Source organism: Lissotriton vulgaris, chromosome 1_1 (genome assembly GCF_964263255.1).
Source record: "Lissotriton vulgaris chromosome 1_1, aLisVul1.2, whole genome shotgun sequence".
NCBI lineage: Eukaryota > Metazoa > Chordata > Amphibia > Caudata > Salamandridae > Lissotriton > Lissotriton vulgaris.
This window is the reverse complement of record NC_141685.1, coordinates 958,709,096-958,735,333: the sequence shown is the minus strand read 5'-3', so window position 1 is coordinate 958,735,333 and position 26,238 is coordinate 958,709,096. Positions and strand designations below refer to the sequence as shown.

At 47.3% G+C, this 26,238-nt stretch overlaps 1 protein-coding gene across 1 annotated transcript in view; it reads left to right on the top strand.

The window, feature by feature from the left end:
• Positions 1–653: 653 nt before the first annotated feature.
• LOC147748280 (glucose-6-phosphatase 2-like) overlaps positions 654–26,238 on the top strand; it is a 75,102-nt gene continuing 49,517 nt past the window's right edge. The window contains exons 1-2 of the mRNA XM_086959777.1: positions 654–973; positions 3,289–3,398. Of these exons, the coding sequence (XP_086815903.1) occupies positions 756–973; positions 3,289–3,398 (328 nt within the window). The 5' untranslated portion in view covers positions 654–755. The remainder of the gene's footprint in view (positions 974–3,288; positions 3,399–26,238) is intronic.

Genomic DNA, 26,238 nt, shown 5'->3' with positions numbered 1-26,238 from the left:
ACAATACCAATAGTTCACACTTTCCTAATGCGAGACCTATTGCATTGCAAATGCTTGTTTTAATTTTGAGAGGGAGAGTACCAGCACTTGTCAAGCGTGAATTAATACTTTTAATGGGAGCGGACCGGCACTTTTCAGAAATAAAGCAGGTACTCTGTAACAGAGTACCTGCACTCCTAGCACTGGAGGGAATCTGAGCAGCTAGTAGGGCTGGGGAACAGCCACTCGTGTTGAAGGCTCGCGCATCGGTCGCTTATTTGCGAGTAACGCCCGCCTGATAACAAACAAAATGCTGGTCTGGTAGCTGCACGGGTTTGTGCGTGTTTGGCTATTCATTATCCTGAGGAGACCAATAGGCTTTGCACCATCGATTTGAAAATGAGCAGATGTCTATAGCGCACTGAAACCGGGAACAGGTGGCTATAAGCCCTATGTCAATATGTCCTTGCTGTTAAGAGCCAGGGTTGCGGGGACACATTTACCTGCCTATTCAGTAACTTCTCTCCCCGGGGCCCACTCGCAGGTCACTTTTCCTCCCTCCCAATAAACCCGGCCGAGGGTTGAAACTCCAGCCCACCCCCTCCTTTCTCGGCCTCGGCGCAGATGCACTTACTGTCCAAAGATCAGGACGGCTGTTGCAAAAGACAATTCTCACTATTTCTGGCTGGTTCAACAGGGCGCGCGCCACTAGAATCTGGCTCGGGGCTGGGGGCTGCCCTGACTCACCTCATACCGCCCTACTGCACCAGCCAGGAATGGACCTGCTCCACAGCCATGGTGTCCGCGCCATCCAGCACCTCCAGGAGAACTACCAGGGGTCCCTGGGCTTCCTCAGCCTGATGTCGGCTGTCGGCGACCCCCGCAACACCTTCCTGCTCTACTTCCCTGTCTGGTTCCACCTGAGCCGGCGGGTGGGCACGCGGATGATATGGGTGGCTGTGATCGGAGACTGGCTCAACCTCATTCTCAAATGGTAAGGGTGCCGCAAGAGGGACGCACTAAGGGATTTTCAAATGAAGACTCCCAACTAGTCGTGTGATCTTAGGCAGAGACGTTTTAAGGCATGGGCAACATTGTGTGCTCTGGCCCAGGGCCCCTCGCATTGCAGACTGCTCTGCTCTTGCCCTGATGACCTTGAATAATTATTTAACAAATTGCTTTAAATACCGTTTTCCTTTAATTTGTTTCCAATGTGGGTGATCTGTGGGAGTCCATCACATAAATTTTTCAGAGAAATGTTGTGTTAATGTTTCCTGCAACATCCATTTTTTTTTCTTTTAGAGCAAAACAGGACCTCACATAGGAAACATGAGAGGCGTCATAGACGTTATTTGCGATAATATTAATTAGCTGCTGGTGCTGTTAGAATATTTAAAACCCACATCACTATCCCGAAATAATAGATGGAAACACATTCAGAATATGCACTGACAGAGACCAGCCAAAGAGAGCACGAAATCTGAAATTGGATCATAAATCCAAAGCTGTTCCGAACAGGGGCCCCTAAAGTATGTTTTGCCCAGGGCCCCCAAAATCCTTATGACATCCCTGATCTTGGGCAGGTCTTCTTATCTCCCTGCACCTCAGAAAGAGCAGAGGGCACCTATAAAATTGGGCAACTTTCTTACAACCCAACCCAGTGCTGCAGGACAGGTACAAGGAGGCAATCTGACTTCCTCCATATCTCCCCCATCTCTTTAAGAACACATCTACCAGAACCCCAAGTCAAAAGGCCAACATTTAATATCTTGTGGTTCAGCTGGATAAATGCATTGCATGGCAGGGGGTGTATCACTTCTTGGCGCATGCTTGGTATTCGGAAACATCTGTTTCCGCACACCACTTTTATTGTGCGGGGCACGAGTTCAAATTGCGCATTGGCATTCCCAGTGGAGTCATTGTCCGGCAGGATCAGATGATACTGGGGATATACTTACTGGGCGTAAACAAAGACCCAAGCTGGTAACACTCAGACCCTACATGAGAGTTGGGGGGTTATCGAAGATCCTCAGATTTCACCAGGAAGTCCTAAAACTGGAGTAGAATCTGCCAGCAGTATATACTACTACCACTACTATAGGGATAGTATGTGGTGGAAATTCTGCTAGTAGATTCTACTCAGGATTTAGCTCTTCTGGGGATGTTCCACGGCTCCCAACTCAAAATAAAGTCCTAAGTATGCAGGGTTACTACATTGATGGAGTGCAAGAGGGAACGTGAATGAACCAGCAGAGGCTGACAGAAGTGTAACTCAGTGGTGAGATCTCCCCATTACTTGTTCCCCCTCACAGAAGTATTAGTGCTTTTGTGCCAGTAAGGAGAAGGAAATACCACATTAGACAGAGGTGAAAGCAAATGCAAGGCTACACAAGGGATACTTGTCGAAACTTTAAAGGATACCCCCTTGCATGCAACATCTTGAAAAAAAGGGAAAATGTATGTTTCCCCAAATTTTAACTCTGTTCAATATACAATGACTGTCAATAAATAAAACTGAGCAAAAAGACTTGTTATGGGGCTTAGAGGGTTATTAAGAGCTCATGTCTGTTTTTCACGATTGCTGTTAACCATCCCTTGAGCAAGCCAGGGAGATAGCTTTTCTATGTCAGCACTTCTTTATCAGTGCCTGGAAGAAGGTCACATTTCTGTTTTGTTGAACCAGGCTGTGCTTGAAATCTGTGCTCATCAGCTGAATGTTGGAGCAGGCCAAGGCATATTGCTGTCTTCTTTCATGATCTGTTCCCAGTTAAGCCTGTTCTTCTTTGAAGGCTGAGCTTTTTTATTGTTATACTTGCCCACAAGTCTCCGGATATGTGAACGAATCAGTGTTGTATGGATAACCTTCTATCGTCTCTAAAATCACCCCATCCTCCCTGTCCATCTCTATAACAGCCAATGACTTTAAGTAACCACCAGTATGGATATGTCTAAGACCACAGATGTGCAGATGGACAGCTTACCAACACTGCCCCAACATTGCAGGTACTCTTTAACCCCTTCGCTGCTGATGACGAGCTCAGCTCGTCATCAGCCATGGTGGTCGTGTGCGGATGACGAGCTGAGCTCGTCATGTAACGCGGCTTTTAAAAAATTGCTGCACACAGCGGGAAAAGCCGCCGCAGCGATGCGGTTAACAAGACCTAATCTTCACAAAATAGCAGTACAAGAATGTAGTCCGTGTTAAAAGAACTATATACATACCCCTGACTAAGTATTGGTAGCTGCTTGAGGTGGTTCTCAGAGAAGGATAAGCGTCAACAGACTTTCCCTCTTTGTTTCTATTTGTAGGATCATGTTCGGCCAGAGGCCCTACTGGTGGGTCCAGGAGACCAGCATCTATCATGGGCAGGCGGCCCCGCGACTCCAGCAGTTTCCCATTACCTGTGAGACAGGGCCAGGTGAGAGCCAACGCTGGGTCGTCCATAAAGTAACCGAACATCCCATGAATAGTTTCAAACTTGTGTCAGGATAGATTTCTGCTCACAACGCAAAGGATCCAGTGTAAGGTTTCTAAGGGAAGCAGCATCACTGTCCAGGTACTCTTAGGTGGTGCGTATATTGCATGGAAATGACCAGTCATTTTATGTATCGGGCGGATGCACGAAACCAGGTATTCTTCTGCGGTTGGTGTGTGTCATGGAGGATCAACCAGTTATTTTACCGAGTGGAACCACTGCAGGGACCACATACTTTTCTGGGGAAACAACCTTAACAACGCAGTCTTACATCGCAACATCCTTTACATCGCATGTCATTACAATGCAGCCATTACATTGCATGCCACTACAACGCATGTCATTACAATGCATCTCACTACAAAGCAGGCATCACATCGTAAATCTCTACAATGCATACCATTACAACACATAGTACCCTTACACTATCCAACACTTACTCTACTGTTGCACTCACTGGAGTTAGAACAGTCATTTTTACCCCTACACTATCCAACACTTACCTTAAATGCAATGTAATGGTATACATTGTATTGGTATGCGTTGTAACGGTATAATGCGATGTAATGGAATGCGTTGTAAAGATAGTTTCTGAAAATGCAAAGTAATGGCATGCTATGTAAAACAATGCGTTGTAAAGGATGTTGAGATGTAAAAACTGCGTTGTAAAGGCATGCATTGTAAATGTATGTGTTGTAACATCATACATTCGTGTTGCATAAGTCACACAGGAGTGACCAGTTACTTTAAGTTGTATAGGGGCTACATGAAACTAGGTATTGTGCTGTGATGCGTGTGCATCACAGAGGAGTGACCAGTTATTTTATGTGATGAAGTGGTTGCCCGACACCAAGTATTCTTCGGTGATGTGTGAGTTGTGGGCGTGTGGCCAGTTATTTTATGTGATGAAGTGGCCGCAAGAGACCTGGTATTTCTCTGTGGAGTGTGCGGGATGGTGGAGTGACCAGATGTTTTATGTGGTGGGGCGGCTACTGGTCCATGCCTGCTTCAGTTTTGTTGGTTTTGTGCAGGAGTGACCTGTTATTTCATGTGGTGGGGCGGCTGTAGGAGACCAGGTCTTCAATGGTTTATGTTTTGTGCAGGAGCGACCAGTTAGTTACTTTAGGTGGTGGGGCGTCTGCAGGAGACCAGACCTTCTTCAATGTTGTGTGTTTTGTGCAGGAGGGACCAGTTATTTTATGTGGTGGGGCGGCTGCCGTAGACCAGGTACTCTTCAATTGTGTTGGTTTTGTGCAGGAGTGACCCGTTATTTTATGTGGTGGGGCGGCTGCAGGAGACCAGGTCTTCTTCAATGCTGTGTGTTTTATGCAGGAGTGACCCGTTATTATATGTGGTGGGGTGGCTGCTGGAGAATAGGTCTTCTTCATTGTGGTGTGTTTTATGCAGGAGTGACCCGTTATTATATGTGGTGGGGCGGCTGCAGGAACCAGGTCTTCAATGGTGTGTGTTTTGTGCAGGAGTGACCAGTTGTTTTATGTGGTGGGGTTGCTGCAGGAGACCAGGTCTTCAATGGTTTGTGTTTTGTGCAGGAGTCAACAGTTATTTTATGTGGTGGGGCGGCTGTAGGAGACCAGGTCTTCAATGGTTTATGTTTTGTGCAGGAGCGCCCAGTTAGTTACTTTAGGTGGTGGGGCGTCTGCAGGAGACCAGACCTTCTTCAATGTTGTGTGTTTTGTGCAGGAGGGACCAGTTATTTTATGTGGTGGGGCGGCTGCCGTAGACCAGGTACTCTTCAATTGTGTTGGTTTTGTGCAGTAGTGACCCGTTATTTTATGTGGTGGGGCGGCTGCAGGAGAATAGGTCTTCTTCATTGTGGTGTGTTTTATGCAGGAGTGACCCGTTATTATATGTGGTGGGGCGGCTGCAGGAACCAGGTCTTCAATGGTGTGTGTTTTGTGCAGGAGTGACCAGTTGTTTTATGTGGTGGGGTTGCTGCAGGAGACCAGGTCTTCAATGGTTTGTGTTTTGTGCAGGAGTCAACAGTTATTTTATGTGGTGGGGCGGCTGAAGGAGACCAGGTCTTCTTCAATGGTTTGTGTTTTGTGCAGAAGTGACCAGTTGTTTTATGTGGTGGGGTTGCTGCAGGAGACCAGGTCTTCAATGGTTTGTGTTTTGTGCAGGAGTCACCAGTTATTTTATGTGGTGGGGCGGCTGAAGGAGACCAGGTCTTCTTCAATGGTTTGTGTTTTGTGCAGGAGTGACCAGTTTTTTTATGTGGTGGGGCGGCTGCAGAAGACTAGGTCTTCTTCAATGGTTTGTGTTTTGTGCAGGAGTGACCAGTTATTTTATGTGGTGGGGCGGCTGCAAGAGACCAGGTCTTCTTTAATGGTTTGTGTTTTGTGCAAGAGTGACCAGTTATTTTATGTGGTGGGGCGGCTGCAGGAGACCAGGTCTTCTTCAATTGTTTGTGTTTTGTGCAGGAGCGACCAGTTAGTTCCTTTAGGTGGTGGGGCGTCTGCAGGAGACCAGGCCTTCTTCAATGCTGTGTTTTTTGTGCAGGAGTGACCCATTACTTTATGTGGTGGGGCGGCTGTAGGAGACCAGGTCTTCTTCAATGGATTGTGTTTTGTGCAGGAGTGACCAGTTAGTCACTTTAGGTGCTGGGGCGTCTGCAGGAGAACAGGCCTTCTTAAATGCTGTGTGTTTTGTGCAGGAGTGACCAGTTATTTTATGTGGTGGGGCGGCTGCAAGAGACCAGGTCTTCTTTAATGGTTTGTGTTTTGTGCAGGAGTGACCAGTTATTTTATGTGGTGGGGCGGCTGCAGGAGACCAGGTCCTCTTCAATTGTTTGTGTTTTGTGCAGGAGCGTCCAGTTAGTTACTTTAGGTGGTGGGGCGTCTGCAGGAGACCAGGCCTTCTTCAATGCTGTGTGTTTTGTGCAGGAGTGACCAGTTATTTTACGTGGTAGGGCGGCTGCAGGGGACCAGGTCCTCTTCAATTGTGTTGGTTTTGTGCAGGAGTGACCTGTTATTTTATGTCGGTGGGCGGCCGCAGGAGACCAGGTCTTCTTCAATGCTATGTGTTTTATGCAGGAGTGACCCATTATTATATGTGGTGGGGCGGCTGAAGGAGACCAGGTCTTCTTCAATGGTTTGTTTTTTGTGCAGGAGCGACCAGTTAGTTACTTTAGGTGGTGGGGCGTCTGCAGGAGACCAGGCCTTCTTCAATGCTGTGTTTGTTGTGCAGGAGTGACCCATTACTTTATGTGGTGGGGCGGCTGTAGGAGAACAGGTCTTCTTTAATGGTTTGTGTTTTGTGCAAGAGTGTCCAGTTATTTTATGTGGTGGGGCGGCTGCAGGAGACCAGGTCTTCTTCAATTGTTTGTGTTTTGTGCAGGAGCGAACAGTTAGTTACTTTAGGTGGTGGGGCGTCTGCAGGAGAACAGGCCTTCTTAAATGCTGTGTGTTTTGTGCAGGAGTGACCAGTTATTTTATGTGGTGGGGCGGCTGCAAGAGACCAGGTCTTCTATAATGGTTTGTGTTTTGTGCAGGAGTGACCAGTTATTTTATGTGGTGGGGCGGCTGCAGGAGACCAGGTCTTCTTCAATTGTTTGTGTTTTGTGCAGGAGCGACCAGTTAGTTACTTTAGGTGGTGGGGCGTCTGCAGGAGACCAGGCCTTCTTCAATGCTGTGTGTTTTGTGCAGGAGTGACCAGTTATTTTACGTGGTGGGGCGGCTGCAGGGGACCAGGTCCTCTTCAATTGTGTTGGTTTTGTGCAGGAGTGACCCGTTATTTTATGTCGTTGGGCGGCTGCAGGAGACCAGGTCTTCTTCAATGCTGTGTGTTTTAGCCAGGAGTGACCCGTTATTATATCTGGTGGGGTGGCTGCTGGAGAATAGGTCTTCTTCAATGCTGTGTGTTTTATGCAGGAGTGACCCATTATTATATGTGGTGGGGCGGCTGAAGGAGACCAGGTCTTCTTCAATGGTTTGTTTTTTGTGCAGGAGTGACCAGTTGTTTTATGTGGTGGGGTTGCTGCAGGAGACCAGGTCTTCAATGGTTTGTGTTTTGTGCAGGAGTCACCAGTTATTTTATGTGGTAGGGCGGCTGAAGGAGACCAGGTCTTCTTCAATGGTTTATGTTTTGTGCAGGAGTGACCAGTTATTTTATGTGGTGGAGTGGGTGCCGGAGACCTCGTCTTCTTAAATGGTTTGTGTTTTGTGCAGGAGTGACCAGTTATTTTATGTGGTGGGGCGGCTGCAGGAGACCTGGTCTTCTTTAATATTTTGTGTTTTGTGAAGGAGTGACCAGTTATTTTATGTGGTGGGGCGGCTGAGGGAGACCAGGTCTTCTTCAATGGTGTGTGTTTTGTGCAGGAGTGACCAGTAGTTTTATGTGGTGGGGTGGCTGCTCGAGTCCAGATCTTCAATGGTGTGTGTTATGTGCAGGAGTTACCAGTTAGTTTATGTGGTGGGGCGGCTGTTGGAGTACAGGTCTTCTTTAACTGTGTTGGTTTTATGCAGGAGTGACCAGCTATTTTATATGGTGGGACGGCTGCTGGAGTACAGGTCTTCTTCAATTGTGTTGGTTTTATGCAGGAGTAACCAGTTATTTTATGTGGTGGGGTGGCTGCTGGAGTCCAGGTCTTCTTCAACTGTGATGTTTTTATGCAGGAGTGACACGTTATTATATGTGGCGGGTGGCTCCAGGAGACCAGGCCTTCAATTGTGTGTGTTTTGTGCAGGAGTGACCAGTTGTTTTATGTGGTGGGGTGCTGCAGGAGACCAGGTCATCAATTGTGTTGGTTTGTGCAGGAGTGACCAGTAGTTTTATGTGGTGGGGCGGCTGCAGGAGACTAGGTCTTCTTCAATGGTGTTCGTTTTGTGCAGGAGTAAACAGTAGTTTTATGTGGTGGGGCGGCTGCTGGAGTCCAGGTCTTCTTCAATTGTGGTGGTTTTATGCAGGAGTGACCCATTATTATATGTGGTGGGGTGGCTGCCGGAGAATAGGTTTTCTTCAATCCTTTGAGTTTTTTGCAGGAGTGACCCGTTATTATATGTGGTGGGGCGGCTGCAAGAGATCAGGTCTTCAATGGTCTGTGTTTTGTGCAGGACTGACCAGTAGTTTCATGTGGTGGGGCAGCTGCAGGAGACCAGGTCTTCTTTAATTGTGATGGTTTTATTCAGGAGTGACCGGTTATTTTATGTGGTGGGGTCGCTGCTGGAGTCCAGGTCTTCTTCAATGGTTTGTGTTTTGTGCAGGAGTGAACAGTAGTTTTATGTGGTGGGGTGGCTGCTGGAGTCGAGGTCTTCTTCAATTGTGATGCTTTTATGCAGGAGTGACCCATTATTATTATATGTGGTGTGGTGGCTGCAGGAGACCAGCTCTTCAATGCTGTGTGTTTTGTGCAGGAGTGACCAGTAGTTTTATGTGGTGGGGTGACTGGAGGAGACCTGGTCTTCAATAGTGTGTATTTTGTGAAGGAGCGACCAGTTATTTTATGTAGTGGGACGGCTGCAGGAGACCTGGTCTTCAATATTGGGTATTTTGTGCAGGAGTGACCAGTAGTTTTATGTGGTGGGGTGGCTGCCCGAGACCAGGTCTTTCTCAATGGTTTGTGTTTTGTGCAGGACTGACCAGTTATTTAATGTGGTGGGGCGGCTGCGGGAGACAAGGTCTTCTTCAATGATGTGTGTTTTTTGCAGGAGTAACCAGTTGTTTTATGTGGTGGGGTGGCGGCTGGAGTACAGGTCTTCTTCAATTGTTATGGTTTTATTAGGAGTTACCAGTTATTTTAAGTTGTGGGGTGGCTGCAGGAGACCAGGTCTTCTTCAATGGTGTCCGTTTTGTGCAGGAGTGACCAGTTATTTTATGTGGTGGGGCAGCTGCTGGAGTACAGGTCTTCTTTAATTGTGTTGTTTTTATGCAGGAGTGACCAGTTATTTTATGTGGTGGTGCGGCTGCTGGAGTACAGGTCTTCTTAAATTATTTTGGTTTTATGCAGGAGTGACCCATTATTATATGTGGTGGGGTGGCTTCTGGAGTCCAGGCCTTCAATTCTGTGTTTTTTTTGCAGGAGCGACCAGTTATTTTATGTGGTGGGCGGCTGCTGGAGTCCAGGTCTTCAATGGTGTGTGTTTTGTGCAGGAGTAACCAGTTATTTTATGTGGGGTGCGGCTGCTGGAGTCCAGGTCTTCTTCAATTGTGATGGTTTTATGCAGGAGTGACCAGTTATTTTAAGTGGTGGGGCGGCTGATGGAGTCCAGGTCTTCTTCAATTGTGATGGTTTTATTCAGGAGTGACCAGTTATTTTAAGTGGTGGGACGGCTGCTGGAGTACAGGTTTTCTACAACTGTGATGGTTTTATGCAGGAGTGATCTGTTATTATATGTGGTGGGGTGGCTGCAGGAGACCAGGTCTTCTTCAATTGTGTTGGTTTGTGCAGGAGTGACCAGTAGTTTTATGTGGTCGGGTGGCTGCTGGAGTCCAGGTCTTCAATGGTGTGTGTTTTGTGCGGGAGTGACAAGTAGTTGTATGTGGTCGGGCGGCTGCTGGAATCGAGGTCTTCTTCAATTGTGTTGGTTTTATGCAGGAGTGATCCATTATTATATGTGGTGGGGCGGCTGCAGGAGACCAGGTCTTCAATGGTCTGTGTTTTGTGCAGGAGTGACCAGTAGTTTCATGTGGTGGGCAAGCTGCAGGAGACCAGGTCTTCTTTAGTGGTTTGTGTTTTGTGCAGCAGTGACCAGTAGTTTTATGTGGTGGGGCGGCTGCAGGAGACCAGGTCTTCTTTAATTGTGATGGTTTTATGCAGGAATGACCAGTTATTTTATGTGGTGGGGGTCGCTGCTGGGGTCCAGGTCTTCTTCAATGGTTTGTGTTTTGTGCAGGAGTGACCAGTAGTTTTATGTGGTGGGGTGGCTGCTGGACTCGAGGTCTTCTTCAATTGTGAGGCTTTTATGCAGGAGTGACCCATTATTATATGTGGTGGGGTGGCTGCAGGAGACCAGGTCTTCAATGCTGTGTGTTTTGTGCAGGAGTGACCAGTAGTTGTATGTGGTGGGGTGACTGCAGGAGACCTGGTCTTCAATAGTGTGTATTTTGTGCAGGAGTGACAAGTTATTTTATGTGGTGGGGCGGCTGCAGTAGACCTGGTCTTCAATAGTGGGTATTTTGTGCAGGAGTGACCAGTAGTCTTATGTGGTGGGGTGGCTGCCCGAGACCAGGTCTTCCTCAATGGTTTGTGTTTTGTGCAGGAGTTACCAGTTAGTTTATGTGGTGGGGTGGCTGTTGGAGTACAGGTCTTCTTTAATTGTGTTGGTTTTATGCAGGAGTGACCAGCTATTTTATGTGGTCGGTGTCTGCTGGAGTCCAGGTCTTCAATGGTGTGTGTTTTGTGCAGGAGTGACCAGTAGTTTTATGTGGTGGGGCGGCTGCTGGAGTCGAGGTCTTCTTCAATTGTGGTGGTTTTATGCAGGAGTGACCCATTATTATATGTGGTGGAGTGGCTGCCGGAGAATAGGTTTTCTTCAATTCTTTGAGTTTTTTGCAGGAGTGACCAGTTATTTTATGTGGTGGGGTCTCTGCTGGAGTCCAGGTCTTCTTTAATGGTTTGTGTTTTGTGCAGGAGTGACCAGTAGTTTTATGTGGTGGGGTGGCTGCTGGAGTCGAGGTCTTCTTCAATTGTGATGCTTTTATGCAGGAGTGACCCATTATTATTATATGTGGTGGGGTGGCTGCAGGAGACCAGGTCTTCAATGCTGTGTGTTTTGTGCAGGAGTGACCAGTAGTTTTATGTGGTGGGGTGACTGCAGGAGACCTGGTCTTCAATAGTGTGTATTTTTAGAAGGAGTGACCAGTTATTTTATGTGGTGGGGCGGCTGCAGGAGACCTGGTCTTCAATAGTGGGTATTTTGTGCAGGAGTGACCAGTAGTTTTATGTGGTGGGGTGGCTGTCTGAGACCAGGTCTTCCTCAATGGTTTGTGTTTTGTGCAGGAGTGACCAGTTATTTTATGTGGTGGGGTGGCTGCAGGAGACCAGGTCTTCTTCAATGGTGTCCGTTTTGTGCAGGAGTGACCAGTTATTTTATGTGGTGGCGCGGCTGCTGGAGTACAGGTGTGATGGTTTTATGCAGGAGTGATCTGTTATTATATGTGGTGGGGTGGCTGCAAGAGACCAGGTTTTCAATTGTGTGTTTTGTGCAGGAGTGACCAGTTGTTTTATGTGGTAGGGTGCTGCAGGAGACCAGGTCTTCTTCAATTGTGTTGGTTTGTGCAGGAGTGACCAGCAGTTTTATGTGGTCGGGTGGCTGCTGGAGTCCAGGTCTTCAATGGTGTGTGTTTTGTGCAGGAGTGACAAGTAGTTTTATGTGGTCGGGTGGCTGCTGGAATCGAGGTCTTCTTCAATTGTGTTGGTTTTATGCAGGAGTGATCCATTATTATATGTGGTGGGGCGGCTGCAGGAGACCAGGTCTTCAATGGTCTGTGTTTTGTGCAGGAGTGACCAGTAGTTTCATGTGGTGGGGCGGCTGCAGGAGACCAGGTCTTCTTTAATTGTGATGGTTTAATGCAGGAGTGACCAGTTATTTTATGTGGTGGGGTCGCTGCTGGAGTCCAGGTCTTCTTCAATGGTTTGTGTTTTGTGCAGGAGTGACCAGTAGTTTTATGTGGTGGGGTGGCTGCTGGAGTCGAGGTCTTCTTCAATTGTGATGCTTTTATGCAGGAGTGACTCATTATTATATGTGGTGGGGTGGCTGCAGGAGACCAGGTCTTCAATGCTGTGTGTTTTGTGCAGGAGTGACCAGTAGTTTTATGTGGTGGGGTGACTGCAGGAGACCTGGTCTTCAATAGTGTGTATTTTGTGCAGGAGTGACAAGTTATTTTATGTGGTGGGGCGGCTGCAGGAGACCTGGTCTTTAATAGTGGGTATTTTGTGCAGGAGTGACCAGTAGTCTTATGTGGTGGGGTGGCTGCCCGAGACCAGGTCTTCCTCAATGGTTTGTGTTTTGTGCAGGAGTTACCAGTTATTTTATGTGGTGGGGTGGCTGCAGGAGACCAGGTCTTCTTTAATGGTTTGTGTTTTGTGCAGGACTGACCAGTTATTTAATGTGGTGGGGCGGCTGCGGGAGACAAGGTCTTCTTCAATGGTGTGTGTTTTTTGCAGGAGTAACCAGATGTTTTATGTGGTGGGGTGGCTGCTGGAGTACAGGTCTTCTCCAATTGTTATGGTTTTATTAGGAGTGACCAGTTATTTTAAGTTGTGGGGTGGCTGCAGGAGACCAGGTCTTCTTCAATGGTGTTCATTTTGTGCAGGAGAGACCAGTTATTTATGTGGTGGGGCGGCTGCTGGAGTACAGGTCTTCTTCAATTATGTTGGTTTTATGCAGGAGTGACCCATTATTATATGTGGTGGGGTGGCTTCTGGAGTCCAGGTCTTCAATGCTGTGTGTTTTATGCAGGAGCGACCAGTTATTTTATGTGGTGGGCGGCTGCTGAAGTCCAGGTCTTCAATGGTGTGTGTTTTGTGCAGGAGTTACCAGTTATTTTATGTGGTGTGCGGCTGCTGGAGTCCAGGTCTTCTTCAATTGTGATGGTTTTATGCAGGAGTGACCAGTTATTTTAAGTGGTGGGGCGGCTGATGGAGTCCAGGTCTTCTTCAATTGTGATGGTTTTATGCAGGAGTGACCAGTTATTTTAAGTGGTGGGGCGGCTGCTGGAGTCCAGGTCTTCTTCAATTGTGATGGTTTTATTCAGGAGTGACCAGTTATTTTAAGTGGTGGGACGGCTGCTGGAGTACATGTTTTCTACAATTGTGATGGTTTTATGCAGTAGTGATCTGTGGTCGGGTAGCTCCTGGAGTCCAGGTCTTCAATGGTGTGTGTTTTGTGCAGGAGTGACAAGTAGTTTTATGTGGTCGGGCGGCTGCTGGAATCGAGGTCTTCTTCAATTGTGTTGGTTTTATGCAGGAGTGATCCATTATTATATGTGGAGGGGCGGCTGCAGGAGACCAGGTCTTCAATGGTCTGTGTTTTGTGCAGGAGTGAAAAGTAGTTTCATGTGGTGGGGCAGCTGCAGGAGACCAGGTCTTCTTTAGTGGTTTGTGTTTTGTGCAGCAGTGACCAGTAGTTTTATGTGGTGGGGCGGCTGCAGGAGACCAGGTCTTCTTTAATTGCGATTGTTTTATGCAGGAGTGACCAGTTATTTTATGTGGTGGGGTCGCTGCTGGAGTCCAGGTCTTCTTCAATGGTTTGTGTTTTGTGCAGGAGTTACCAGTAGTTTTATGTGGTGGGGTGGCTGCTGGAGTCGAGGTCTTCTTCAATTGTGATGCTTTTATGCAGGAGTGACCCATTATTATATGTGGTGGGGTGGCTGCAGGAGACCAGGTCTTCAATGCTGTGTGTTTTGTGCAGGAGTGACCAGTAGTTTTATGTGGTGTGGTGACTGCAGGAGACCTGGTCTTTAATAGCATGTATTTTGTGCAGGAGTGACCAGTTATTTTATGTGGTGGGGCGGCTGCAGGAGACCTGGTCTTCAATGGTGGGTATTTTGTGCAGAAGTGACCAGTAGTCATATGTGGTAGGGTGGCTGCCCGAGACCAGGTCTTCCTCAATGGTTGGTGTTTTGTGCAGGAGTTACCAGTTATTTTATGTGGTGGGGTGGCTGCAGGAGACAAGGTCTTCTTCAATGATGTGTGTTTTTTGCAGGAGTAACCAGATGTTTTATGTGGTTGGGTGGCTGCTGGAGTACAGGCTTTCTCCAATTGTTATGGTTTTATTAGGAGTGACCAGTTATTTTAAGTTGTGGGGTGGCTGCAGGAGACCAGGTCTTCTTCAATGGTGTCCATTTTGTGCAGGAGTGACCAGTTAGTTTATGTGGTGGGGCGGCTGCTGGAGTACAGGTCTTCTTTAATTGTGTTGTTTTTATGCAGGAGTGACCAGTTATTTTATGTGGTGGAGCGCCTGCTGGAGTACAGGTCTTCTTCAATTATTTTGGTTTTATGCAGGAGTGACCCATTATTATATGTGGTGGGGTGGCTTCTGGAGTATAGGTCTTCAATGCTGTGTGTTTTATGCAGGGGCGACCAGTTATTTTATGTGGTGGGGCGGCTGCTGGAGTCCAGGTCTTCAATGGTGTGTGTTTTGTGCAGGAGTTACCAGTTATTTTATGTGGTGGGCGGCTGCAGGAGTCCAGGTCTTCTTCAATTGTGATGGTTTTATGCAGTTGTGACCAGTTATTTTAAGTGGTGGGGTGGCTGATGGAGTCCAGGTCTTCTTCATTTGTGCTGGTTTTATGCAGGAGTGACCAGTTATTTTATGTGGTGGGGCGGCTGCTGGAGTCCAGGTCTTCTTCAATTGTGATGGTTTTATTCAGGAGTGACCAGTTATTTTAAGTGGTGGGACGGCTGCTGGAGTACAGGTTTTCTACAATTGTGATGGTTTTATGCAGTAGTAATCTGTTATTATATGTGGGGGGGGGGTGGCTGCAAGAGATCAGGTCTTCAATTGTGTGTTTTTTGCAGGAGTGACCAGTTGTTTTATGTGGTCGGGCGGCTGCTGGAATCGAGTCTTCTTCAATTGTGTTGGTTTTATGCAGGAGTGATCCAATATTATATGTGGTGGGGCGGCTGCAGGAGACCAGGTCTTCAATGGTCTGTGTTTTGTGCAGGAGTGAAAAGTAGTTTCATGTGGTGGGGCAGCTGCAGGAGACCAGGTCTTCTTTAGTGGTTTGTGTTTTGTGCAGCAGTGACCAGTAGTTTTATGTGGTGGGGCGGCTGCAGGAGACCAGGTCTTCTTTAATTGCGATGGTTTTATGCAGGAGTGACCAGTTATTTTATGTGGTGGGGTCGCTGCTGGAGTCCAGGTCTTCTTCAATGGTTTGGGTTTTGTGCAGGAGTTACCAGTAGTTTTATGTGGTGGGGTGGCTGCTGGAGTCGAGGTCTTCTTCAATTGTGATGCTTTTATGCAGGAGTGACCCATTATTATGTGTGGTGGGGTGGCTGCAGGAGACCAGGTCTTCAATGCTGTGTGTTTTGTGCAGGAGTGACCAGTAGTTTTATGTGGTGTGGTGACTGCAGGAGACCTGGTCTTCAATAGCATGTATTTTGTGCAGGAGTGACCAGTTATTTTATGTGGTGGGGCGGCTGCAGGAGACCTGGTCTTCAATGGTGGGTATTTTGTGCAGGAGTGACCAGTAGTCTTATGTGGTAGGGTGGCTGCCCGAGACCAGGTCTTCCTCAATGGTTGGTATTTTGTGCAGGAGTTACCAGTTATTTTATGTGGTGGGGTGGCTGCAGGAGACAAGGTCTTCTTCAATGATGTGTATTTTTTGCTGGAGTAATCAGATGTTTTATGTGGTTGGGTGGCTGCTGGAGTACAGGTTTTCTCCAATTGTTATGGTTTTATTAAGAGTGACCAGTTATTTTAAGTTGTGGGGTGGCTGCAGGAGACCAGGTCTTCTTCAATGGTGTCCGTTTTGTGCAGGAGTGACCAGTTAGTTTATGTGGTGGGGTGGCTGATGGAGTACAGGTCTTCTTTAATTGTGTTGTTTTTATGCAAGAGTGACCAGTTATTTTATGTGGTGGAGCGCCTGCTGGAGTACAGGTCTTCTTCAATTATTTTGGTTTTATGCAGGAGTTACCCATTATTATATGTGGTGGGGTGGCTTCTGGAGTATAGGTCTTCAATGCTGTGTGTTTTATGCAGGGGCGACCAGTTATTTTATGTGGTGGGGCGGCTGCTGGAGTCCAGGTCTTCAATGGTGTGTGTTTTGTGCAGGAGTTACCAGTTATTTTATGTGGTGGGCGGCTGCAGGAGTCCAGGTCTTCTTCAATTGTGATGGTTTTATGCAGTTGTGACCAGTTATTTTAAGTGGTGGGGTGGCTGATGGAGTCCAGGTCATCTTCAATTGTGATGATTTTATGCAGGAGTGACCAGTTATTTTATGTGGTAAGGTGGCTGCTGGAGTCCAGGTCTTCTTCAATTGTGATGGTTTTATTCAGGAGTGACCAGTTATTTTAAGTGGTTGGACGGCTGCTGGAGTACAGGTTTTCTACAACTGTGATGGTTTTATGCAGGAGTGATCGGTTATTATATGTGGTGGGGTGGGTGCAAGAGACCAGGTCTTCAATTGTGTGTTTTGTGCAGGAGTGACCAGTTGTTTTATGTGGTGGGGTGCTGCAGGAGACCAGGTCTTCTTCAATTGTGTTGGTTTGTGCAGGAGTGACCAGTAGTTTTATATGGTCGGGTGGCTGCTGGAGTCCAGGTCTTCAATGGTGTGTGTTTTGTGCAGGAGTGACAAGTAATTTTATGTGGTCGGGCGGCTGCTGGAATCGAGGTCTTCTTCAATTGTGCTGGTTTTATGCAGTAGTGATCCATTATTATATGTGGTGCGGCGGCTGCTGGAGTCCAGGTCTTCAATGGTGTGTGTTTTGTGCAGGAGTGACCAGTAGTTTTATGTGGTGGGGCGGCTGCTGGAATCGAGGTCTTCTTCAATTGTGTTGGTTTTATGCAGGAGTGATCCATTATTATATGTGGTGGGGCGGCTGCTGGAGTCCAGGTCTTCAATGGTGTGTGTTTTGTGCAGGAGTGACCAGTAGTTTTATGTGGAGGGGCGGCTGCAAGAGACTAGGTCTTCTTCTATGGTATGTTTTGTGCAGTAGTGACCAGTAGTTTTATGTGGTGCCGGGGTGGCTGCTGGAGTCCAGGTCTTCTTCAATGGTGTGTGTTTTGCGCAGGAGTGACCAGTAGTTGTATGTGGCGGGGCGGCCGCAGAAGACCAGGTCTTTTTCAATTGTGTTCTTTTTGTGCAGGAGTGACCAGTAGTTTTATGTGGTGGGGCGGCTGCTGGAATCGAGGTCTTCTTCAATTGTGTTGGTTTTATGCAGGAGTGATCCATTATTATATGTGGTGGGGCGGCTGCTGGAGTCCAGGTCTTCAATGGTGTGTGTTTTGTGCAGGAGTGACCAGTAGTTTTATGTGGTGGGGCGGCTGCAAGAGACTAGGTCTTCTTCTATGGTATGTTTTGTGCAGTAGTGACCAGTAGTTTTATGTGGTGCCGGGGTGGCTGCTGGAGTCCAGGTCTTCTTCAATGGTGTGTGTTTTGCGCAGGAGTGACCAGTAGTTGTATGTGGTGGGGCGGCCGCAGAAGACCAGGTCTTTTTCAATTGTGTTCTTTTTGTGAAGGAGTGACCAGTAGTTTTATGTGGTGGGGCGGCTGCTGGAGTCTGGGTCTTCTTCAATTGTGATACTTTTATGCAGGAGTGACCCATTATTATATGTGGTGTGGCAGCTACAGGAGACCAGGTCTTCAATGGTGTGTTTTGTGCAGGAGTGACCAGTAGTTTTATGTGGTGGGGGTGGCTGCTGGAGTCGAGGTCTTCTTCAATTGTGATGCTTTTATGCAGGAGTGACCCATTATTTTATGTGGTGGGGTGGCTGCAGGAGACCAGTTCTTCTTCAATTGTGATGGTTTTATGCAGGAGTGACCAGTTATTTTATGTGGTGGGATGTCAACAGGAGACCAAGTCTTCTTCAATGGTTTGTGTTTTGAGCAGAAGTGACCGAGTCCAGGTCTTCTTCAATGGTGTGTGTTTTGTGCAGGAGTAATCTGTAGTTTTATGTGGTGGGGTGGCTGCAGGAGACCTGGTCTTCAATAGTGTGTATTTTGTGCAGGAGTAACCTGTAGTTTTGTGTGGTGGGGTGGCTGCAGGAGACCTGGTCTTGAATAGTGGGTATTTTGTGCAGGAGTGACCAGTAGTTTTATGTGGTGGGGTGGCTGCCAGAAACCAGGTCTTCTTAAATGGTTTGTGTTTTGTGCAGGAGTGACCAGTTATTTTATGTGGTGGGGTGGCTGCAGGAAACCAGGTCCTCAATGGTGTGTGTTTTGTGCAGGAGTGACCAGTTATTTTATGTGGTGGGGCGGCTGCTGGAGTCGAGGTCTTCTTCAATTGTGATGGTTTTATGCAGGAGTGACCCGTTATTATATGTGGTGGGGTGGCTGCAGGAGACCAGGTCTTCTACAGTTGGGCTGGTTTTGTGCAGGAGTGACCAGTTACATTATGTGGTGGGGTGGCTGCAGGAGACCAGGTATTCTTCAATTGTGCTGGTTTTGTGCAGGAGTGACCAGTTATTTTATGTGGTGGGGCGGCTGCAGGAGACCAGGTCTTCTTCAATGGTTTGTGTTTTGTGCAGGAGTGACCAGTTATTTTATGTGGTGGTTGTGGCTGCAGGAGACTAGGTCTTCTTCAATTGTGTTGGTTTTGTGCAGGAGTGACCAGTTATTTTATGGGGTGGGGTGGCTGCAGGAGACCAGGTCCTCTTCAATGGTGTGTGTTTTATGCAGGAGTGACCAGCAATTCTATGTGGTGGGGCCTCTGCTGGAGATCTGGTATTCTTCTGTGGCGGGTGTTTCATGCAGGAGCGACCAGTTAGTTATTTTAGGTGGTAGGGCGTCTGCAGGAGACCCGGTCTTCTTCAATTGTGTTGGTTTTCTGCAGAAGTAACCCATAATTTTATGTGGTGAAGCGGCTGCAGGAGACCAGGTCTTCTTTAATGGTGTGTGTTTTGTGCAGGAGTGACCAGAAGATTTATGTGGTGGGGCGGCTGCAGGACCCCATGTCTTCTTCAATTGTGTTGGTTTTGTGCAGGAGTGACCAGCTATTTTATGTGGTTAGGCGGCTGAAGGAGACCAGGTCTTCTTCAATGGTGTGTGTTTTGTGCAGGAGTGACCTGTTATTTTATGTGGTGGGGCTGCTGCAGGAGACCAGGTCTTCAATGGTGTGTGTTTTATGCAGGAGTGACCAGCAATTCTATGTGGTGGGGCGGCTGCTGCAGACCAGGTCTTTTTCAATTGTGTTGGTTTTGTGCAGGAGTGGCCAGCTATTTTATGTGGTGGGGAGGCTGCAGGAGACCAGGTCTTCAAAGGTGTGTGTTTTATGCAGGAGTGACCAGCAGTCGTAGGTGGTAGGGCGGCTGCACGAGACCAGGTCTTCTTCAAAGGTGTGTGTTTTGTGCAGGAGTGACCAGTAGTTTTATGTGGTGGGGCGGCTGCAGGAGTCCAGGTCTTCTTCAATTGTGTTGATTTTGTGCAGGAGTGACCATCTTCTTTTTGTGGTGGGGTGGCAGTAGGAGACCAGGTCTTCAATGTTGTGTGTTTTGTGCAGGAGTGACCAGCTATTTTATGTGGGGGGCGGCTGCAAGAGACCAGGTCTTCTTCAATTGTGTTGGTTTTGTGCAGGAGTGACCCATTATTATATGTGGTAGGGTGGCTGCTGGAGAATAGGTCTTCTTGAATGGTGTGTGTTTTGTGCAGGAGTGACCAGTTATTTTATGTGCTGGGGCGGCTACAGTAGATCAGGTCTTCTTCAGTGGTTTGTGTTTTGTGCAGGAGTGACCAGTAATTTTACGTGGTGGGGCGGCTGCAGGAGACCAGGTCTTCTTCAATGGTTTGTGTTTTGTGCAGGTGTGACCAGTTATTTTATGTGGTGGGGGGTTGCAGGAGACCAGGTCTCCTTCAATAGTGTTGGTTTTGTGCAGGAGTGATCAGTAGTTTTATGTGGTCGGGCGGACGCAGGAGACCAGGTCTTTTTCAATTATGTTCGTTTTGTGCAGGAGTGACCAGTAGTTTTGTGTGGTGGGGTGGCTGCAGGAGTCTGGGTCTTCTTCAATTGTGATGGTTTTATGCAGGAGTGAGCAGTTATTTTTATGTGGTGGGGCAGCTACGGGAGACCAGGTCTTCAATGGTGTGTGTTTTGTGCCGGAGTGACCAGTTATTTTATGTGGTGGGGCGGCTGCAGGAGCCTAGGTCTTCTTAAATTGTGATGGTTTTATGCAGGAGTGAGCAGTTATTTTTATGTGGTGGGGTGGCAGCAGGAGACCAGGTGTTCTTCAATGGTTTGTGTTTTGTGCAGGAGTGACCAGTAGTTTTATGTGGTGTGGTGGCTTCTGGAGTCGAGGTCCTCAATAGTGTGCATTTTGCAGGAGTGACCAGTTATTTTATGTGGTGGGACGGCTGCAGGAGACCTGGTCTTCTTCAATGGTTTGTGTTTTGTGCAGGTGTGACCAGTTATTTTATGTGGTGGGGGGTTGCAGGAGACCAGGTCTCCTTCAATAGTGTTGGTTTTGTGCAGGAGTGATCAGTAGTTTTATGTGGTCGGGCGGACGCAGGAGACCAGGTCTTTTTCAATTATGTTCGTTTTGTGCAGGAGTGACCAGTAGTTTTATGTGGTGGGGTGGCTGCCGGAGACCAGGTCTTCTTCAATGGTTTGTGTTTTGTGCAGGAGTGACCAGTTATTTTATGTGGTGGTGCGGCTGCTGGTGTCCAGGTCTTCTTCAATTGTGATGGTTTTATGCAGGAGTGACCCGTTATTTGATGTGGTGGGGCGGCTGCAGGACACCAGGACTTCCTCAATTGTGCTGGTGTTGTGCAGGAGTGACCAGTTACTTTCTGTGGTGGGGTGGCTGCAGGAGACCAGGTCTTCTTCAATGGTTTGTGTTTTGTGCAGGTGTGACCAGTTTTTTTATGTGGTTGTGTGGCTGCAGGAGACCAGGTCTTCTTCAATGCTTTGTGTTTTGTGCAGGAGTGACCAGTGTTTTTATGTGGTGGGGTGGCTGCAGGAGACCAGGTCTTCTTCAATTGTGTTGGTTTTGTGCAGGAGTGACTAGCTATTTGATGTGGTTAGACGGCTGCAGGAGACCAGGTCTTCTTCAATGGTGTGTGTTTAGTGCAGGAGTGACCTGTTATTTTATGTGGTGGGGCTGCTGCAGGAGACCAGGTGTTCAATGGTGTGTGTTTTATGCAGGAGTGACCAGCAATTCTATGTGTCGGGCGGCTGCTCCAGACCAGGTCTTCAATGGTGTGTGTTTTATGCAGGAGTGACCAGCAATTCTATGTGGTCGGGTGGCTGCTGGAGATCTTGTATTCTTCTGTGGTGGGTGTGTCATGCAGGAGCGACCAGTTAGTTATTTTAGGTGGTGGGGCGTCTGCAGGAGACCAGGTCTTCTTCAATTGTGTTGGTTTTCTGCAGGAGTAACCCATTATTTTATGTGGTGAGGCGCCTGCTGGAGACCAGGTCTTCTTCAAAGGTGTGTGTTTTGTGCAGGATTGACCAGCTATTTTATGTGATGGGGCTGCTATAGGAGACCAGGTCTTCTTCAATGGTGTGTGCTTTGTGCAGGAGTGACCAGTAGTTTTATGTGGTGGGGCGGCTGCAGGAGACCAGGTCTTCAATGGTGTGTGTTTTGTGCAGGAGTGACCAGTAGTTTTATGTGGTGGGGCAGCTGCAGGACACCAGGTCTTTTACAATTGTGTTGGTTTTGTGCAGGAGTGACCAGCTATTTTATGTGGTGGGCGGCTGCAGGAGACCAGGTCTTCTTCAATGGTGTGGGTTTTGTGCAGGAGTGACCTGTTATTTTATGTGGTGGGGAGGCTGCAGGAGACCAGGTCTTCAATGGTGTGTATTGTATGCAGGAGTGACCAGCAATTCTATGTGGTGGGGCGGCTGCTGGAGATCTGGTATTCTTCTGTGGCGGGTGTGTCATGCAGGAGCGACCAGTTAGTTATTTTAGGTGGTGGGGCGTCTGCATGAGACCAGGTCTTCTTCAATTGTGTTGGTTTTCTGCAGGAGTAACCCATTATTTTATGTGGTGGGCGGCTGCACGAGACCAGGTCTTCTTCAATGGTGTGTGTGTTTTTTGTAAGAGTGACCAGTAGTTGTATGTGGTGGGGCAGCTGCAGGAGACCAGGTCTTCTTCAATTGCGTGTGTTTTGTGTAGGAATGACCTGTTTTTGTATGTGGTCGGGCGGCTGCTGGAGTCCAGGTCTTCTTCAAATATGTTGGTTTTGTGCAGGAGTGACCATCTATTTTATGTGGTGAGGCAGCTGCAGGAGACCAGGTTTTCAATGGTGGGTGTTATATGCAGGAGTGGCCAGCTATTCTATGTGGTGGGCCGGCTGCAGGAGACTAGGTCTTCTTCAATGGTGTGTGTTTTGTGCAGGAGTGACCAGTCGTTTTTTGTGGTGGGTGGCTGCTAGACACCAGGTCTTCTTCAATTGTGTTGGTTTTGTGCAGGAGTGACCAGCTATTTTATGTGTTGCGGCGGCTGCAGGAGACCAGGTCTTCTTCCATTGTGTTGGTTTTGTGCAAAAGTGACCAGTTATTTTATGTGTGGGGTGGCTGCAGGAGACCAGGTCTTCTTCAATTGTGTTGGTTTTGTGCAGGAGTGACAAGCTATTTTATGTGTTGGGGCGGCTGCAGGAGACCAGGTGTTCTTCAATTGTGTTGGTTTTGTGCAGGAGTGACCATCTATTTTATGTGGTGGGGCAGCTGCAGGAGACCAGGTTTTCAATGGTGGGTGTTATATGCAGGAGTGGCCAGCTATTCTATGTGGTGGGCCGGCTGCAGGAGACTAGGTCTTCTTCAATGGTGTGTGTTTTGTGCAGGAGTGACCAGTCGTTTTTTGTGGTGGGTGGCTGCTAGACACCAGGTCTTCTTCAATTGTGTTGGTTTTGTGCAGGAGTGACCAGCTATTTTATGTGTTGCGGCGGCTGCAGGAGACCAGGTCTTCTTCCATTGTGTTGGTTTTGTGCAGGAGTGACCAGTTATTTTATGTGTGGGGTGGCTGCAGGAGACCAGGTCTTCTTCAATTGTGTTGGTTTTGTGCAGGAGTGACGAGCTATTTTATGTGTTGGGGCGGCTGCAGGAGACCAGGTGTTCTTCAATTGTGTTGGTTTTGTGCAGGAGTGACCATCTATTTTATGTGGTGGGGCAGCTGCAGGAGACCAGGTTTTCAATGGTGTGTGTTTTATGCAGGAGTGACCAGCTATTCTATGTGGTGGGGCGGCTGCAGGAGACTAGGTCTTCTTCAATGGTGTGTGTTTTGTGCAGGAGTGACCAGTAGTTTTTTGTGGTGGGCGGCTGCTGGAGACCAGGTCTTCTTCAATTGTGTTGGTTTTGTGCAGGAGTGACCAGTTATTTTATGTGTTGTGGTGGCTGCAGGAGACCAGGCCTTCTTCCATTGTGTTGGTTTTGTGCAGGAGTGACAAGCTATTTTATGTGTTGGGGTGGCTGCAGGAGACCAGGTGTTCTTCAGTTGTGTTGGTTTTGTGCAGGAGTGACCAGCTATTTTACATGGTGGGGCGCCTGCAGGAGACCTGGTCTTCAATGGTGTGTGTTTTGTGCAGGAGTGACCAGCAATTCTATGTGGTGGAGCGGCTGCTGGAGATCTGGTATTCTTCTGTGGTGGGTGTGTCATGCAGGAGCGACCAGTTATTTCATGTGTTCGAGTGACTGCAAGGGATCATGTATTGTTCTGTGGTACCTGTGTTTTTATGGTAGGTAGGTTGGTTTATAAAGCGCACTTCTCCCGAATGCCACCCGAGGCTCCAAAGAAAGGTAACTACTGAGCTCAAGTGATATTGAAAAGCAAGGTTTTCATTTTTTTTCAAAATAAATATGGTTTTAACAGAGCTCTAGAGGCATAGGCAGTTTATTACAAAGCTGAGACACAGACGAACAATTAACGAGCCCCTGTCCTAGTTTAACGGAATTTTTGAACTGCGATAATGCGACGTCCAGAGGACTGCAAAGGTCTAGCTGTAGGTACATTTAATTCTGTTTGAATATAAAGTAAGGCCTAGTACTGTACAGAATCCGATGTACTATGCACAGAATCTTAAATTGGATTCGCTGTTGGACAGGAAGCCAGATCAAATCTTTTCACATAGGGGTCTTTGGACTGAACCTTAAAGCAGCCACCGCCAGTCTGTAGCATGATTTTGAAATGGCTGCAGAGAGTGATGCCGGGCCTGGTGGCTCAGTGGACTGATGCCTCCACTGCAGGGGCCTGTGTTCGACCTCATGGTCACAGGTTCAAATCCCGGTGAGTCCACCCAGCCTTTCATCCATTTGTGGTCGATAAAATGAGTACCATTGAGTTGGGTAACAATATACATCTGTTATTTCAGCGCCAAGATGCCCTGTTGCTGGGGTGAACGTGCGCTTTACAAATACACCTGTTATGTTATGTTGTAGAGCGGCATCTGTTTTAACTCCCAGACTCTTCACAACTTTGGAAGAAGGTGGGCAAATGCCCCATTTAACTGTCCGGCAATAGGTTGCCATTTGAAGCTTGGCCAATGCTGGTTCGTCCAACTGTGGACAGCAGTAAGGCAATTCTCAACAACAGAAGAATCCATAGTAGTAGAGATAAACTTAAATAGAAGCTGAGTATTATCAGCGTAAGTGTAAAGATTTAGACCAAAGAACTGGACAATAGACTCTAGTGGCAACATGTAAATCCTACATACACAAACAGATCCTGTTTGAGAGTGTCGCACTTTTCACTCGCCCCGTAGGTGCTAATCTTTTTACAAATAGTGTAAACCCACTGTTCAAAACCTATAGCATTCAATGGTACTATGTGTACCAACACAAAGAGTCTTTTCCACAAGATAATCCGAAAACAAGCTGATCCACAGTAAAAGCGTGTATCGGTTCTCCTTTTATTCTTCTTCTTTATGCTTTTGCATCAGTTTCTCAAATCAAATCGTGAATGCATTACATCATGTATCCACTTCTTTACAGCATACTTATGTTGTTTCCCAATGCATTTCGGTATAATATACCTTCATCAGGGAATTCTAAAATGAAACAACAAGAACTAATATATATATATCTATCAAAAATTCAACAGGGATACAATAGACCACCGCTTCGATGCTTAATGATTGGTTGTCATGCTTGTTAAAAGATTAATCAAAAGGAAAACGGGTGCTAAAAGTCACCATACCACAACCACAATCCAAACCATTGTGTGTATAACCTCGTGCTACCTTAACCCTATACATAAACAACCCATGTGCCTTTAACTGACCTGTAAGTTGCTGTCTGCCTGTAAAAAAACCACATCAAACGATTATGACCGCCTGTATACCACGTGCACCTAATGTACCATTTAACTATTACCTGTCGAGTTACGTGAATCGTACCTGTGCCTGACTTCAAATTGTCTTCAACATCAATGAGAAAATAGTTGCTACCGGCTCGAAAACGTCTTGCTCCAGCACTACATTAAAGAGAAAGAAACCCCGCCTGTCTATCTTCCACGATCTTATTATTGTTCCTTAAGCGAAAAACTATCGTACTGGACCCTCACCTTACTGCCGCATGTCATTTCTCAACAAAACCCGCTGTCATTAGCCAACTATCCGTTCCAAAAGTGCCACTGTACTAAAAATCAAGTCAAACGCTCGTAATGAAAGCGCGTCTGACGTCAATATACCAAACAAGAAAGAAGGACCACCGTCCCCTCTTGAAAAAGCTCCGCCATCTTTGCCTAGTGTAAAACCTACCTGACTAACGATAACCACAAACACCCTACGTGACCCCTGCCCCACTGAAGGATACCCAGAGTCATAATCCTGCAACAGATGATACTGCTATGTGAATTACGTGTGACTAGTGTGTAAATTACAAATAACTAATGTCTGCTGTAATAGTGTTTATGTACATAAACCTATGTAGTGTCAGCTACACACCCGTGAGATACCCCATGTGACCTGTTTGATTCATGTTTCAACCAACAACGACCTGCACATGCCTAATAAATACCATTTGCAAAATATTTCACAAAAAATATAACATTTCCAGTTTGTCATTGAGCCCACAAGGTTCCAGTGTATTCAAGAGACGAATCCAATAAGTTTCTCTTTGAGACAATAGACGGTTGACATCAGCATGTGACATTTCGTCCAGTTTCTCTAACACAGTAAAGCGAAATTGTGGAATAGAATTTTGTCTCGCGTTCCAGTGTATCGCCAGATTGGA